Consider the following 17510-nt stretch of genomic DNA (forward strand, 5'->3'; position numbering starts at 1 on the left):
GACCTGCAGACCTTTAACATACTTGCAGACCTTTAGACCTACAGACCTGCAGACCTTTAACATACTTGCAGTCCCCTAGACCTACAGACCTTTAACATACTTGCAGACCTTTAGACCTGCAGACCTTTAACATACTTGCAGACCTTTAGACCTACAGACCTGCAGACCTTTAACATACTTGCAGTCCTCTAGACCCACAGACCTTTAACATACTTGCAGACCTTTAGACCTACAGACCTGTAACATACTTGCAGACCTCTAGACCTACAGACCTGCAGACCTTTAACATACTTGCAGACCTCTAGACCTACAGACCTGCAGACCTTTAACATACTTGCAGACCTTTAGACCTACAGACCTTTAACATACTTGCAGACCTTTAGACCTACATACCTACAGACCTTTAACATACTTGCAGACCTTTAGACCTACAGACCTGCAGACCTTTAACATACTTGCAGACCTTTAGACCTACAGACCTTTAACATACTTGCAGACCTTTAGACCTACATACCTACAGACCTTTAACATACTTGCAGACCTTTAGACCTGCAGACCTTTAACATACTTGCAGACCTTTAGACCTACATACCTACATACCTTTAACATACTTGCAGACCTTTAGACCTACAGACCTTTAACATACTTGCAGACCTCTAGACCTACATACCTTTAACATACTTGCAGACCTTTAGACCTACAGACCTTTAACATACTTACAGACCTTTAGACCTTTAGACCTACAGACCTTTAACATACTTGCAGACCTACAGACCCACAGACCTTTAACATACTTGCAGACCTTTAGACCTACATACCTACAGACCTTTAACATACTTGCAGACCTTTAGACCTACATACCTACATACCTTTAACATACTTGCAGACCTTTAGACCTACAGACCTTTAACATACTTGCAGACCTCTAGACCTACATACCTTTAACATACTTGCAGACCTTTAGACCTACAGACCTTTAACATACTTACGGACCTTTAGACCTTTAGACCTACAGACCTTTAACATACTTGCAGACCTTTAGACCTACAGACCTTTAACATACTTACAGACCTTTAGACCTACAGACCTGCAGACCTTTAGACCTACAGACCTTTAACATACCTACATACCTTTAACATACTTGCAGACCTCTAGACCTACATACCTGCAGACCTTTAACATACTTGCAGACCTTTAGACCTACAGACCTTTAACATACTTGCAGACCTTTAGACCTACAGACCTGCAGACCTTTAACATACTTGCAGTCCTCTAGACCTACAGACCTTTAACATACTTGCATACCTTTAACATACTTGCAGACCTTTAGATCTGCAGACCTTTAACATACTTGCAGACCTTTATACCTACAGACCTGTAACATACTTGCAGACCTCTAGACCTACAGACCTGCAGACCTTTAACATACTTGCAGACCTTTATACCTACAGACCTGTAACATACTTGCAGACCTCTAGACCTACAGACCTGCAGACCTTTAACATACTTGCAGCCCTCTAGACCTACAGACCTTTAACATACTTGCAGACCTCTAGACCTACAGACCTGCAGACCTTTAACATACTTGCAGACCTCTAGACCTGCAGACCTTTAACATACTTGCAGACCTTTAGACCTACAGACCTGCAGACCTTTAACATACTTGCAGTCCCCTAGACCTACAGACCTTTAACATACTTGCAGACCTTTAGACCTGCAGACCTTTAACATACTTGCAGACCTTTAGACCTACAGACCTGCAGACCTTTAACATACTTGCAGTCCTCTAGACCCACAGACCTTTAACATACTTGCAGACCTTTAGACCTACAGACCTGTAACATACTTGCAGACCTCTAGATCTACAGACCTGCAGACCTTTAACATACTTGCAGACCTCTAGACCTACAGACCTGCAGACCTTTAACATACTTGCAGACCTTTAGACCTACAGACCTTTAACATACTTGCAGACCTTTAGACCTACATACCTACAGACCTTTAACATACTTGCAGACCTCTAGACCTACAGACCTGCAGACCTTTAACATACTTGCAGACCTTTAGACCTACAGACCTTTAACATACTTGCAGACCTTTAGACCTACATACCTACAGACCTTTAACATACTTGCAGACCTTTAGACCTGCAGACCTTTAACATACTTGCAGACCTTTAGACCTACATACCTACATACCTTTAACATACTTGCAGACCTTTAGACCTACAGACCTTTAACATACTTGCAGACCTCTAGACCTACATACCTTTAACATACTTGCAGACCTTTAGACCTACAGACCTTTAACATACTTACAGACCTTTAGACCTTTAGACCTACAGACCTTTAACATACTTGCAGACCTTTAGACCTACAGACCTTTAACATACTTGCAGACCTACAGACCCACAGACCTTTAACATACTTGCAGACCTTTAGACCTACAGACCTGTAACATACTTGCAGACCTCTAGACCTACAGACCTTTAACAGACCTGCAGACCTTTAGACCTACAGACCTTTAACATACTTGCAGACCTTTAGACCTACAGACCTTTAACATACTTGCAGACCTACAGACCCACAGACCTTTAACATACTTGCAGACCTTTAGACCTACAGACCTACAGACCTTTAACAGACCTGCAGACTTTTAGACCTACAGACCTTTAACATACTTGCAGTCCCACAGACCTTTAACATACTTGCAGACCTTTAGACCTACAGACCTGTAACATACTTGCAGACCTTTAGACCTACAGACCTGTAACATACTTGCAGACCTCTAGACCTACAGACGTGCAGACCTTTAAGATACTTGCAGACCTACAGACCTTTAACATACTTGCAGACCTCTAGACCTACAGACCTGCATACCTTTAACATACTTGCAGACCTCTAGACCTACAGACCTTTAACATACTTGCAGACCTTTAGACCTACAGACCTTTAACATACTTGCAGACCTTTAGACCTACATACCTACAGACCTTTAACATACTTGCAGACCTTTAGACCTACATACCTACATACCTTTAACATACTTGCAGACCTTTAGACCTACAGACCTTTAACATACTTGCAGACCTTTAGACCTACAGACCTTTAACATACTTGCAGACCTTTAGACCTACATACCTACAGACCTTTAACATACTTGCAGACCTTTAGACCTTTAACATACTTGCAGACCTTTAGACCTACATACCTACATACCTTTAACATACTTGCAGACCTTTAGACCTACAGACCTTTAACATACTTGCAGACCTACAGACATAACAAGTCTTTGTGTCTCTTCTGCAGAGCCACGCGGCGTGTTACCTCAGCGTGCCGCCAGAGTGCATTCTGGGACGTCTGCGCTGCATGATGCTGCATCCGGCCTGCGTTCGCCTCGATTGCAGAAACTTCAGCAAGATGCACAACTACCGTATCACGGAGAGCTGGGGCCAGGACCTGGGTACACACACACACACACACACACACACACACACACACACACACACACACACACACACACACACACACACACACACACACACACACACACACACACACACACACACACACACACACACACACACACACACACACACACACTCTCTCTCTCTCACACTCACACACACTCACACTCACACACACTCACACACACTCTCACACACACACACACCACATCCTCTCGGCTCATTTCCTGACATTTCTCTTCATCAGAGGTGAGAAAACAAAAATCAGAGAGTTATTTTTTTAGACTTAAAATGATTTATCAACAGATAACTCGGATGATGTCGATCAGTCGGCTGCTGCGTCCAAAGAGGTTCAACCGACGGCCCCAGAGTCAGGTGGGTTCACGTCAGACCCCCAGAGTCAGGTGGGTTCACGTCAGACCCCCAGAGTCAGGTGGTTTCACGTCAGACCCCCAGAGTCAGGTGGGTTCACGTCAGACCCCCAGAGTCAGGTGGGTTCACGTCAGACCCCCAGAGTCAGGTGGGTTCACGTCAGACCCCCAGAGTCAGGTGGGTTCACGTCAGACCCCCAGAGTCAGGTGGGTTCACGTCAGACCCCCAGAGTCAGGTGGGTTCACGTCAGACCCCCCAGAGTCAGGTGGGTTCACGTCAGACCCCCCAGAGTCAGGTGGGTTCACGTCAGACCCCCAGAGTCAGGTGGGTTCACGTCAGACCCCCCAGAGTCAGGTGGGTTCACGTCAGACCCCCAGAGTCAGGTGGGTTCACGTCAGACCCCCCCAGAGTCAGGTGGGTTCACGTCAGACCCCCCCAGAGTCAGGTGGGTTCACGTCAGACCCCCCCAGAGTCAGGTGGGTTCACGTCAGACCCCCAGAGTCAGGTGGGTTCACGTCAGACCCCCCCAGAGTCAGGTGGGTTCACGTCAGACCCCCCCAGAGTCAGGTGGGTTCACGTCAGACCCCCAGAGTCAGGTGGGTTCACAGGGAGCAATACAGGGTTAAGGGTCAAGGACGCATCGACTAGGGCGGGGATTGAACTGCCAACCCCCTAATTGACAGAAGGACCTGCTAACCACTGACCCTGTGTGTGTGTGTGTGTGTGTGTGTGTGTGTGTGTGTGTGTGTGTGTGTGTGTGTGTGTGTGTAGGTAAACAGCTTCTCAAGGTGTTTGATGGTGATGATGCTCTGAAGCGCGACTGCTTCCGATTGGTTTCTATCATGAGAGCCACAAAGAATGAGGAAGTGGTGGTGAGAGCTTAGAAAACACAAATACTACTATAAATACTACTACTACACGTACTACTATAAATACTACTACTACACATACTACTATAAATACTACTACTACACGTACTACTATAAATACTACTACTACACGTACTACTATAAATACTACTACTACACATACTACTACTATAAATACTACTACACATACTACTATAAATACTACTACTATAAATACTACTACTACACATACTACTATAAATACTACTACTACACATACTACTATAAATACTACTACTACACATACTACTATAAATACTACTACTACACATACTACTATAAATACTACTACTACACATACTACTACTATAAATACTACTACACATACTACTATAAATACTACTACTATAAATACTACTACTATAAATACTACTACTACATATACTACTATAACTACTCTGCTGGTAACTTCAGGAATATGTGTTTGTTTTTCAAAATAAAAGCAGATAATTACTATTCTGTAAAAGGCTCATTTTTTGCCAAATGTAATATTTATATGTATTTTTTAAAATAATAACATTCGTAATAATTATAAAAAGACATTTAATTTTTACAGCACTTTAAAAGCTACTGAAAGGCACTTTACATGTAACAGAAACGGGGAAACAATATATACAAAGAAGATAGATACATATTTATTATTTATAATAATACAAAATACATATAATTGTTTATTAAATAATCATCATCATCAAATAATAATAATAATAAATAGAATGATTGAGTCTGACGCTGCAGTGCCGGTGTCATCCTACAGGAGGCGGCGCTGAGGGCCTTCTACCTCCCCGATGAACCTCAGGACTTTGAGCTGCTGGAGCTCGGCGGCGCGCCGCGGCTCCACAGCAACGACATCCTCAACCGCAACGGCGGCCCCGACAACCGGGGCCACGACAACCGGGGCCCCGACAACCGGGGCCACGACAACCGGGGCCCCGACAACCTGGGCCACGACAACCGGGGCCACGACAACCGGGGCCACGACAACCTGGGCCACGACAACCTGGGCCCCGACAACCGGGGCCACGACAACCGGGGCCACGACAACCGGGGCCACGACAACCGGGGCCCCGACAACCGGGGCCCCGACAACCGGGGCTCCCTGAAGGGCAGAGGGGACGCCTGGCTGCTGAGGGCCAAACCACGAGACGCCGAGGTCATCAAGGTGTACGTGGGCCGGCCCAGGTGAGACTCCACCCCCTCTCACGTGGCTCACTGGTTCCTGCCCAGTTGGTTAATGGTCCCCCTGCTGGGTGTTTCAGGTCGGGTGCGGCTTTCATCTCCGTCTCCGTCTCTAAGGCCAGCACGGCGGCGTCGGTCCTCACCGAGGTCCTCAGTCTGCTCCACAGACAGGTAACTTCATTATTTTATGTTTCATTTATTTATTATTTTATTTTATTTATTTTATTTATTTTATTTATTTATTTTATTTATTTTATTTATTTTATTTATTTTATTTATTTTATTTATTTTATTTATTTTATTTATTTTATTTATTTTATTAGTATTGTCACTAAATTGCAGCCACACTTGGACTTGGACAAAAACAAATTGGTATGAAATCACTTTACATGTAAATATGCTGCAATACATTTTTTGCAGTATTTATGTATAAAAAGTGAACAATATATTTTTTTACAACCTATTTTTTATCTTCGTCTGTATCATTTTTCTTGTAATTTGGGTTGCAGACTGCTTTATTCTATGAGCGGGTTCAATCTGACTCTCACTCATAAATATTATTATTCTTATTTTCCAAAATGTCAACACACGAAATGTGATGTGTTGTTTTAGGAGGAAGACGCGTCCAGTTTCAGCCTCGTGGAGATCTACATGAGCAATAAGCAAGGTGAGCAAAACTAGAATTATTTTTAAAAATATATATATCATTTAAAAATATTTATATATATATATATTTGTATTATATTTATTATTATTGTGTATTAATTAATAAGATGTTGTTGTATTCACTTATTTATGGCATTTAAGTGTTTTATTACTTTAAAAAAAATTTATTTCTTATTATAAAATAATCTAAATGCGCAGCAAGCAAGGTGACGTCAGGAATAAAGGTCTTTGATTTATTTAGTATTTTTTGTATTTAGTTTAAATTAATTTTTTTTTACACATTATGAGATTGTATCTTGTAGTAATTGGATTTCTATATAATAATAATAATACTTTGAATTTATATAGCGCTTTTCTAGACTTTAAATGCTTTAAACGTTTTTATATGTAATAAAACACTCCAGAGGGTTTTAAAGGACCATAAATAAGTGGTTATTTTTAACTTAAATAAGTTGTTATTTTTTATTATTTAAATTCTTCCTCCACACTTCAGTGTTTATTGAGATGTGTTGAACAGTTGCTGTTATTGTTCCTATTACTTCAGTAATTTAATTACATTTTTACTTTTTTATTTACTTATTGAGTTATTTATGGTCCTCTAAAACCTTCTGAAGTTCTTTATTATACATCCAGTTATTACCATCAGATAACATCCCATAATGTGTCAAACAAACGGTTGTGACGTCTCCATGTCTGTCCTCCAGTTCAGAGACAGACGCTGACTCCTCAGGAGAAGATTCAGGACAAGCTGCAGGAGATCAGAAAGGTAGGAGGAGGAGATCAGGGGGGAGGAGGAGAACATGTAACACACTGGACTCCTGCAGGAGGAGATCAGGGGGGGGAGGAGAACATGTAACACACTGGACTCCTGCAGGAGGAGATCAGGGGAGAGGAGGAGAACATGTAACACACTGGACTCCTGCAGGAGGAGATCAGGGGGGAGGAGGAGAACATGTAACACACTGGACTCCTGCAGGAGGAGATCAGGGGGGAGGAGGAGAACATGTAACACATTGGACTCCTGCAGGAGGAGATCAGGGGGGAGGAGGAGAACATGTAACACACTGGACTCCTGCAGGAGGAGATCAGGGGGGAGAGGAGGAGAACATGTAACACACTGGACTCCTGCAGGAGGAGATCAGGGGAGAGGAGGAGAACATGTAACACACTGGACTCCTGCAGGAGGAGATCAGGGGGGAGGAGGAGAACATGTAACACACTGGACTCCTGCAGGAGGAGATCAGGGGAGAGGAGGAGAACATGTAACACACTGGACTCCTGCAGGAGGAGATCAGGGGGGAGGAGGAGAACATGTAACACACTGGACTCCTGCAGGAGGAGATCAGGGGGGAGGAGGAGAACATGTAACACACTGGACTGCAGGAGGAGATCAGGGGGGAGGAGGAGAACATGTAACACACTGGACTCCTGCAGGAGGAGATCGGGGGGGGGGAGGAGAACATGTAACACACTGGACTCCTGCAGGAGGAGATCAGGGGGGAGGAGGAGAACATGTAACACACTGGACTCCTGCAGGAGGAGATCAGGGGGGAGGAGGAGAACATGTAACACACTGGACTCCTGCAGGAGGAGATCAGGGGGGAGGAGGAGAACATGTAACACACTGGACTCCTGCAGGAGGAGATCAGGGGGGAGGAGGAGAACATGTAACACACTGGACTCCTGCAGGAGGAGATCAGGGGGGAGGAGGAGAACATGTAACACACTGGACTCCTGCAGGAGGAGATCAGGGGGGAGGAGGAGAACATGTAACACACTGGACTCCTGCAGGAGGAGATCGGGGGGGGGAGGAGAACATGTAACACACTGGACTCCTGCAGGAGGAGATCAGGGGGGAGGAGGAGAACATGTAACACACTGGACTCCTGCAGGAGGAGATCAGGGGGGAGGAGGAGAACATGTAACACACTGGACTCCTGCAGGAGGAGATCAGGGGGGGGAGGAGAACATGTAACACACTGGACTCCTGCAGGAGGAGATCAGGGGGAGGAGGAGAACATGTAACACACTGGACTCCTGCAGGAGGAGATCAGGGGGGAGGAGGAGAACATGTAACACACTGGACTCCTGCAGGAGGAGATCAGGGGGGAGGAGGAGGAGAACATGTAACACACTGGACTCCTGCAGGAGGAGATCAGGGGGGGGAGGAGAACATGTAACACACTGGACTCCTGCAGGAGGAGAACATGTAACACACTGGACTCCTGCAGGAGGAGATCAGGGGGGAGGAGGAGAACATGTAACACACTGGACTCCTGCAGGAGGAGATCAGGGGGGAGAGGAGGAGAACATGTAACACACTGGACTCCTGCAGGAGGAGATCAGGGGGGAGAGGAGGAGAACATGTAACACACTGGACTCCTGCAGGAGGAGATCAGGGGGGGGGAGGAGAACATGTAACACACTGGACTCCTGCAGGAGGAGATCAGGGGGGGGGAGGAGAACATGTAACACACTGGACTCCTGCAGGAGGAGATCAGGGGGGAGAGGAGGAGAACATGTAACACACTGGACTGCAGGAGGAGATCAGGGGAGAGGAGGAGAACATGTAACACACTGGACTCCTGCAGGAGGAGATCAGGGGGGAGGAGGAGAACATGTAACACACTGGACTCCTGCAGGAGGAGATCAGGGGGGAGGAGGAGAACATGTAACACACTGGACTCCTGCAGGAGGAGATCAGGGGGGAGGAGGAGAACATGTAACACACTGGACTCCTGCAGGAGGAGATCAGGGGGGAGAGGAGGAGAACATGTAACACACTGGACTCCTGCAGGAGGAGATCAGGGGGGGGGAGGAGAACATGTAACACACTGGACTGCAGGAGGAGATCAGGGGGGGGAGGAGAACATGTAACACACTGGACTCCTGCAGGAGGAGATCAGGGGGGAGAGGAGGAGAACATGTAACACACTGGACTGCAGGAGGAGATCAGGGGGGAGGAGGAGAACATGTAACATGTAAGTTTATTTTTTATAGCCCAAAATCACAAACTCCTTTTACAATCTGTACACATAGACATCCCTGACCTTTGACCTCACATCGGATCAGGAAAAACTCCCCAAAAATAACCTTTGACAGGGAAAAAAGGGAAGAAACCTTCAGGAGAGCAACAGAGGAGGATCCCTCTCCCCGGATGGACAGATGAATAGATGTCATGTGACCAGATGAACAGAGTTACAGAGTTACATAAACACATTACATGAATATGACAATGTATGAATGGAACTCCAATCCATGAAACAGAAGGAGGTAGAGAGGAGGGGGGGCGGGGCATCAGCAGGGCCAATGGGAGGCCGGCTCACCAGCATCAGACACCTCCAGGTCCAATGGACCCTATGAGACGTGAAGTCACAACGACTCCGGGGAGGAAGCAGAGTTAATAAGGTGCAATGGAGAGATGTAAATTCATCCATAAGGAGAGAGAGAAGAGGAGATAGGTGCTCAGTGTATCCTAAAACATCCCCCAGCAGCCTATAAGCCTATAGCAGCATATCAAGGGGCTGGACCAGGGCAAACCTGATTCAGCCCTAACTATAAGCACTATTAAAGAGGAAAGTCTTAAGTCTATTCTTGAATGAGGTGACTGTGTCTGCCTCCAGGACTGAAAGTGGAAGCTGGTTCCATAAAAGAGGAGCTTGATAACTGAAGGCTCTGGCTCCCATCCTACTTTTTAGGACTCTAGGAACCACGAGTAGCCCCGCATTTAGTGAGCGCAGCTCTCTAGTGGGGCAATATGGTACTACAAGCTCCTTAAGATATGATGGTGCATCACCAATCAAGGCTTTGTAGGTGAGGAGAAGAATTTTAAATGTGACTCTTGATTTTACAGGGAGCCAGTGCAGAGCAGCTAATACAGGAGTCATGTGATCTCTTTTCTTAGTTTTTGTGAGTACACGAGCTGCAGCATTCTGGATCAACTGGAGGGATTTAAGAGACTTATTAGAGCAGCCTGATAATAAGGAGTTGCAGTAATCTAGTCTGGAAGTAACAAACGCGTGAACCAGCTTTTCTGCATCTTTTTGAGACAAGATGTGCCTGATTTTTGAAATGTTACGTAGATGAAAAGATGCAATCCTTGAGATTTGCTTAACGTGGAGTTAAAGGACAAGTCTGGGTCAAAGATAACTAGAGATTCTTTACAGTGGTGTTGGATGCCAGGGCAATGCCATCTACAGAAACCACATCACCAGATAATTGATTGATTGATTGATTCTCCCCCAGGTGTCTGTGCGTCAGATGAACCAGACCCGCTTCTACCTGGTGGAGAACAGGAAGCGGGCGGTGCAGGTGAGCCTGCTGATTGGTGGTCTGACCCCCCTGCTGACCAAAGACGAGTACGTGCAGCTGATCCAGGACCAGCTGTCCATCAAGAGTGAGTCACCACCGCCGCCGATGGCGTCACCTGACACGCGTTTACCTCAGCGCTCCTCACTTCCTGTTTCTCCGTCTCTGCAGGTCACCTGGTCACCGTCAGCCACGTCTACACCAGTCAAGGTGAGGCATCAACATTACATTTCTGTAACATGTGTAATATAGTGTTTTACTTCTCAATTTAATGCTCAATATGACTTATTATTGTAGTCTCCATTAGGCTCTGCTGGTAGTATTAGTTGTAGTATTACTTATACAATTTATATTTGTGCTCTTGTATTTAACCTTCTGTTTGTTGTAATTATCTTTTTCTATTTTAGTTGATTTTCTTACGATATTTATTAATCTTTCTCTTATTGCGATTCTTTTCTGCACTGGTGTTACTACTTTTACACAATATTAGTTGCTATTGTTCATAAATGTTTATACTTTTATTCTATTGTTTTTTGTTGTTCTTTCTGTTGTGATCTTCGATCAAACTCTGGCACAAAAATTTGGTTCATGATTAGTAAAGTTCTATTGTATCTTATTGTATCGTATTATCAGATCTTATCGTATCGTATTATCAGATCTTATTGTATTATCAGATCGTATCGTATTATCAGATCGTATCGTATCGTATTATCAGATCTTATCGTATTATCAGATCTTATCGTATTGTATTATCGGATCTTATCGTATCGTATTATCAGATCTTATCGTATCGTATTATCAGATCTTATCGTATCGTATTATCAGATCTTATTGTATTATCAGATCGTATCGTATTATCAGATCGTATCGTATTATCAGATCTTATCGTATCGTATTATCAGATCTTATTGTATTATCAGATCGTATCGTATTATCAGATCTTATCGTATTATCAGATCGTATCGTATTATCAGATCTTATCGTATTATCAGATCTTATCGTATTGTATTATCAGATCTTATCGTATTGTATTATCAGATCTTATCGTATTATCAGATCTTATCGTATTATCAGATCTTATCGTATCGTATTATCAGATCGTATTGTATTATCAGATCTTATCGTATCGTATTATCAGATCTTATTGTATTATCAGATCTTATCGTATCGTATTATCAGATCTTATTGTATTATCAGATCGTATCGTATTATCAGATCGTATCGTATTATCAGATCTTATCGTATTATCAGATCTTATCGTATTATCAGATCTTATTGTATTATCAGATCTTATCGTATTATCAGATCGTATCGTATTATCAGATCTTATCGTATTATCAGATCGTATCGTATTATCAGATCTTATCGTATTATCAGATCTTATCGTATTATCAGATCTTATTGTATTATCAGATCTTATCGTATTATCAGATCGTATCGTATTATCAGATCGTATCGTATTATCAGATCGTATCGTATTATCAGATCTTATCGTATTATCAGATCTTATCGTATTATCAGATCTTATTGTATTATCAGATCTTATCGTATTATCAGATCGTATCGTATTATCAGATCGTATCGTATTATCAGATCGTATCGTATTATCAGATCGTATCGTATTATCAGATCTTATCGTATTATCAGATCGTATCGTATCGTATTATCAGATCGTATCGTATCGTATTATCAGATCGTATCGTATTATCAGATCTTATCGTATTATCAGATCGTATCGTATTATCAGATCTTATCGTATTATCAGATCGTATCGTATCGTATTATCAGATCTTATCGTATTATCAGATCTTATTGTATTATCAGATCTTATCGTATTATCAGATCGTATCGTATTATCAGATCTTATCGTATTATCAGATCGTATCGTATTATCAGATCTTATCGTATTATCAGATCTTATCGTATTATCAGATCTTATCGTATTATCAGATCGTATCGTATTATCAGATCGTATCGTATTATCAGATCGTATCGTATTATCAGATCTTATTGTATTATCAGATCTTATCGTATTATCAGATCGTATCGTATTATCAGATCTTATCGTATTATCAGATCGTATCGTATCGTATTATCAGATCGTATCGTATCGTATTATCAGATCGTATCGTATTATCAGATCTTATCGTATTATCAGATCGTATCGTATCGTATTATCAGATCTTATTGTATTATCAGATCGTATCGTATTATCAGATCTTATTGTATTATCAGATCTTATCGTATTATCAGATCGTATCGTATTATCAGATCTTATCGTATTATCAGATCGTATCGTATTATCAGATCTTATTGTATTATCAGATCTTATCGTATTATCAGATCGTATCGTATTATCAGATCTTATCGTATTATCAGATCGTATCGTATTATCAGATCTTATTGTATTATCAGATCTTATCGTATTATCAGATCGTATCGTATTATCAGATCTTATCGTATTATCAGATCGTATCGTATCGTATTATCAGATCTTATCGTATTATCAGATCTTATCGTATTATCAGATCTTATCGTATTATCAGATCTTATCGTATTATCAGATCGTATCGTATTATCAGATCGTATCGTATTATCAGATCGTATCGTATCGTATTATCAGATCGTATCGTATCGTATTATCAGATCGTATCGTATTATCAGATCTTATCGTATTATCAGATCGTATCGTATCGTATTATCAGATCTTATTGTATTATCAGATCTTATCGTATTATCAGATCGTATCGTATTATCAGATCTTATCGTATTATCAGATCGTATCGTATCGTATTATCAGATCTTATTGTATTATCAGATCTTATCGTATCGTATTATCAGATCTTATTGTATTATCAGATCTTATCGTATCGTATTATCAGATCGTATCGTATTATCAGATCGTATCGTATTATCAGATCGTATCGTATCGTATTATCAGATCTTATTGTATTATCAGATCTTATTGTATTATCAGATCGTATCGTATTATCAGATCGTATCGTATTATCAGATCGTATCGTATTATCAGATCGTATCGTATTATCAGATCGTATCGTATTATCAGATCTTATCGTATTATCAGATCTTATCGTATTATCAGATCGTATCGTATTATCAGATCTTATTGTATTATCAGATCTTATCGTATCGTATTATCAGATCTTATCGTATTATCAGATCTTATCGTATTGTATTATCAGATCTTATCGTATCGTATTATCAGATCTTATCGTATTATCAGATCTTATCGTATCGTATTATCAGATCTTATTGTATTATCAGATCGTATCGTATTATCAGATCGTATCGTATTATCAGATCTTATTGTATTATCAGATCTTATCGTATTATCAGATCTTATCGTATTGTATTATCGGATCTTAGCGTACGATTGTATTAGATTCTATCGTCTTATCACTTTATCGGATCTGCTTTTCTTAAAAAGCCGGCGAGAGGCTACAAATGTCTAACAAATATTTTTGCTCAGTAAGTTTCAACGTGTGTGTGTGTGTGTGTGTGTGTGTGTGTGTGTGTGTGTGTGTGTGTGTGTGTGTGTGTGTGTGTGTGTGTGTGTGTGTGTGTGTGTGTGTGTGTGTGTGTGTGTGTGTGTGTAGGTGCGGTGGCGCTGCAGGTGGCGTGTTTCTCTGAAGCCGAGCGGATCTACATGTTGGCCAAAGACACGACCGCCAACAACAAGACGCTCACTTCGCTCGTTATTCCAGACATCGCAGTGAGAATATTTAATGTCTTCCAGATGATCTCTTATGTATTCAAACTGTTTCATTTATTTATTATTTACACACAGTCTGCAATAAATGTGGTGCAGAAATAAAGATGATCATCATTATTATTACTAGAAACCCTCTTTTGATACACGGGTTAGTTGTTGTTGTTTTTAACCCGCCATGTGTTTATTAAAATGAGTAAACGTGGTTGTTGTCCATCAGCACGGCGAGCTGGGAGCCGACGTCTGCCCCCTGCTGGTGTTCGTCAACCCGAAGAGTGGCGGCATGAAGGGCCGAGAGCTCCTCTACAGCTTCAGGAAGCTGCTGAACCCCCATCAGGTCTTTGACATCTCCAACGGGGGGCCGCTGGCTGGGTGAGCGAAACCAACGCACCCTGAACGGGAAGAGTCACATGACTCGGTCCTCAATGTTTACAGGAAGTTCAGGCCGGAAGGTTTTTATTTTATCACTGAATCTTTTTGCACTTTTAAAGAGAAAACTCGCCACCTTTTAATCTGTCTGTCTGATGGTAAATAACTACATGTCCCAGGATGCATTGCGTGAGCGGCGAGTTCACTATGTCTGGAAAAAACTCAAGAGGGGAAATATTACACCTTACGCCGAAGCACACAACCGTAAACCCTTAATTCTACGCTGATTTCAATGTAAAGGTCAATTAATAACTTTATTTATAGCGCACCTGTAATTAAAGTGCTTTGACAAACTCCAATAAAACCCTGAGGATTCCACGACTTTCGAGGCTTCATAACGACCAGCACACCAACGGCTGACGTCACGGCGACTGCGTCCACTTCTTTAAATCCAGTCTGTGGGAAGAAGTACATCACAATACGTTCTTTGGACGGGCATCTGCAGCTGTGACCTTTGACCTTTGGTGTCGTCACGGTTCCTCTACGGTTCCTTTTTATTTGTCCTCTGCAGGCTGTGATGTCTGATTGTTTTTAAATGCGTCTCTCCGCTCCAGCCTCCACACCTTCCGCGAGGTTCCCAGGTTCCGGGTGCTGGTCTGCGGGGGTGACGGGACGATGGGCTGGGTGCTGGGAGTCCTGGAGGCCGTCCGCCACAAACTGGTGTGCCGGGAGCCGCCCATCGGCATCGTGCCGCTGGGAACAGGTCCGACCGCCCGACCGCCGCACGCCGCTGAGGTTCGGACGCGGTGCCGCAGGTCCTAAAGTCTGTCTCGTCTCCGCAGGGAACGACTTGGCTCGAGTCCTGCGTTGGGGAGCGGGTTTCAGCGGCGAGGACCCCCACCACATCCTGGTCTCTGTGGACGAGGCGGACGAGGTTCTGATGGACCGGTGGACCATCCTGCTGGACGCCCAGGACATCTCTGAAGACGGAAAGGACAACGGCTTCCTGGAGCCTCCCAAGGTCGGGTCAAAGTCCAGATCCGGGTCCTGCAGGACAGTCAGGACTAACAGTCCAGATCCAGGTCCTGCAGGACAGTCAGGACTAGATCTAATAACTTAAAAGGATGATGATGATGATGATGCTAATATGGTAAAACCAGTTGCTACGGGTGATCAGATAACATAAATTCTTTGTGCATAATGCACAGTGATACTCATGATAATTAATCATTTTAATAATAATAATTGTTCTCGGGTGAAACGTGTCTTTGTGTCTCAGATCGTGCAGATGAACAACTACTTCGGTCTGGGCATCGACGCCGAGGTCAGCCTGGACTTCCACCAGGCCCGAGAGGACGACCCCGATAAGTTCACCAGCAGGTAAAACAACAACAAAAAACAACAACGAACAAACAAACAAAAGCTTTCAAATTGAAAACCCTTTATTTCACGGACAGGTTCCACAACAAAGGCGTGTACGTGAAGGTCGGCCTGCAGAAGATCAGCTGCACCAGGAGTCTCCACAAAGAGCTGCAGCTGCAGGTGGACGCTCAGAACGTCCCGCTGCCTCACATCGAGGGGCTGATCTTCCTCAACATCCCCAGGTAACACCTCATCACACTCACTGGGTCAGCGGGCCCACACACTCACCTTCCTGTGTGTGTGTGTGTGTGTGTGTGTGTGTGTGTGTGTGTGTGTGTGTGTGTGTGTGGGTGTGGGTAGTTGGGGTTCTGGTGCTGACCTTTGGGGGTCAGAGGTCGATGTTCGCCACGGGAAACCGAGAATCGATGACGGCCTGCTGGAGGTCGTCGGGGTCACCGGCGTCGTCCACATGGTGAGAAACGTCACGCCGCTCGAGACTCGAGGTCCACGTACTGTTTCCAGAGCTTTTAATCAACCGTGTGTGTGTGTGTGTGTGTGTGTGTGTGTGTGTGTGTGTGTGTGTGTGTGTGTGTGTGTGTGTGTGTGTGTGTGTGTGTGTAGGGCCAGGTGCAGAGCGGTCTGCGCTCAGGGATTCGTATTGCTCAAGGGAACTACATCAGGCTGACGGTGAGCAAACCCATACCTGTCCAGGTGGACGGAGAACCGTGGATCCAACCGCCGGGACACATCATCATCTCTGCTGCTGGACCAAAGGTTTGACCTCAAAGGACACCGTAGTTTGTTTAGTCCTGTTTCTTTATAATCACTTCTCCTTCTTTCTGTCCTTTATCTGTATGGTTGGTAGTACAAATAAACTGTAGTTTGGTGTGTATCCTTGTAGTTTATCTGTTGTGTGGTGTGTATCCTTGTAGTTTATCTATAGTTTGGTGTGTATCCTTGTAGTTTATCTATAGTTTGGTGTGTATCCTTGTAGTTTATCTATAGTTTGGTGTGTATCCTTGTAGTTTATCTGTAGTTTGGTGTGTATCCTTGTAGTTTATCTGTAGTTTGGTGTGTATCCTTGTAGTTTATCTATAGTTTGGTGTGTATCCTTGTAGTTTATCTATAGTTTGGTGTGTATCCTTGTAGT

At 43.4% G+C, this 17510-nt stretch overlaps 1 protein-coding gene across 4 annotated transcripts in view; it reads left to right on the forward strand.

Annotated features, from left to right (window-relative positions):
* The window catches only part of LOC117737786 (diacylglycerol kinase theta-like), a 44400-nt gene that overhangs the window by 20800 nt on the left and 6090 nt on the right, over positions 1 to 17510 (forward strand). For 3 of the 4 annotated variants that reach the window (XM_034543959.1, XM_034543961.1, XM_034543960.1), the window contains exons 6-22: positions 3309 to 3462; positions 3773 to 3841; positions 4610 to 4710; positions 5504 to 5928; positions 6006 to 6096; positions 6538 to 6592; positions 7296 to 7357; positions 10837 to 10987; positions 11071 to 11109; positions 14517 to 14632; positions 14850 to 15001; positions 15613 to 15761; positions 15841 to 16019; positions 16278 to 16378; positions 16456 to 16602; positions 16721 to 16832; positions 16982 to 17134. In XM_034543959.1, the coding sequence (XP_034399850.1) occupies positions 3309 to 3462; positions 3773 to 3841; positions 4610 to 4710; positions 5504 to 5928; positions 6006 to 6096; positions 6538 to 6592; positions 7296 to 7357; positions 10837 to 10987; positions 11071 to 11109; positions 14517 to 14632; positions 14850 to 15001; positions 15613 to 15761; positions 15841 to 16019; positions 16278 to 16378; positions 16456 to 16602; positions 16721 to 16832; positions 16982 to 17134 (2256 nt within the window). The remainder of the gene's footprint in view (positions 1 to 3308; positions 3463 to 3772; positions 3842 to 4609; positions 4711 to 5503; positions 5929 to 6005; positions 6097 to 6537; positions 6593 to 7295; positions 7358 to 10836; positions 10988 to 11070; positions 11110 to 14516; positions 14633 to 14849; positions 15002 to 15612; positions 15762 to 15840; positions 16020 to 16277; positions 16379 to 16455; positions 16603 to 16720; positions 16833 to 16981; positions 17135 to 17510) is intronic. The other variant, XM_034543962.1, reaches the window with a different exon arrangement.

This window comes from Cyclopterus lumpus, chromosome 10 (genome assembly GCF_009769545.1).
Source record: "Cyclopterus lumpus isolate fCycLum1 chromosome 10, fCycLum1.pri, whole genome shotgun sequence".
Lineage (NCBI taxonomy): Eukaryota > Metazoa > Chordata > Actinopteri > Perciformes > Cyclopteridae > Cyclopterus > Cyclopterus lumpus.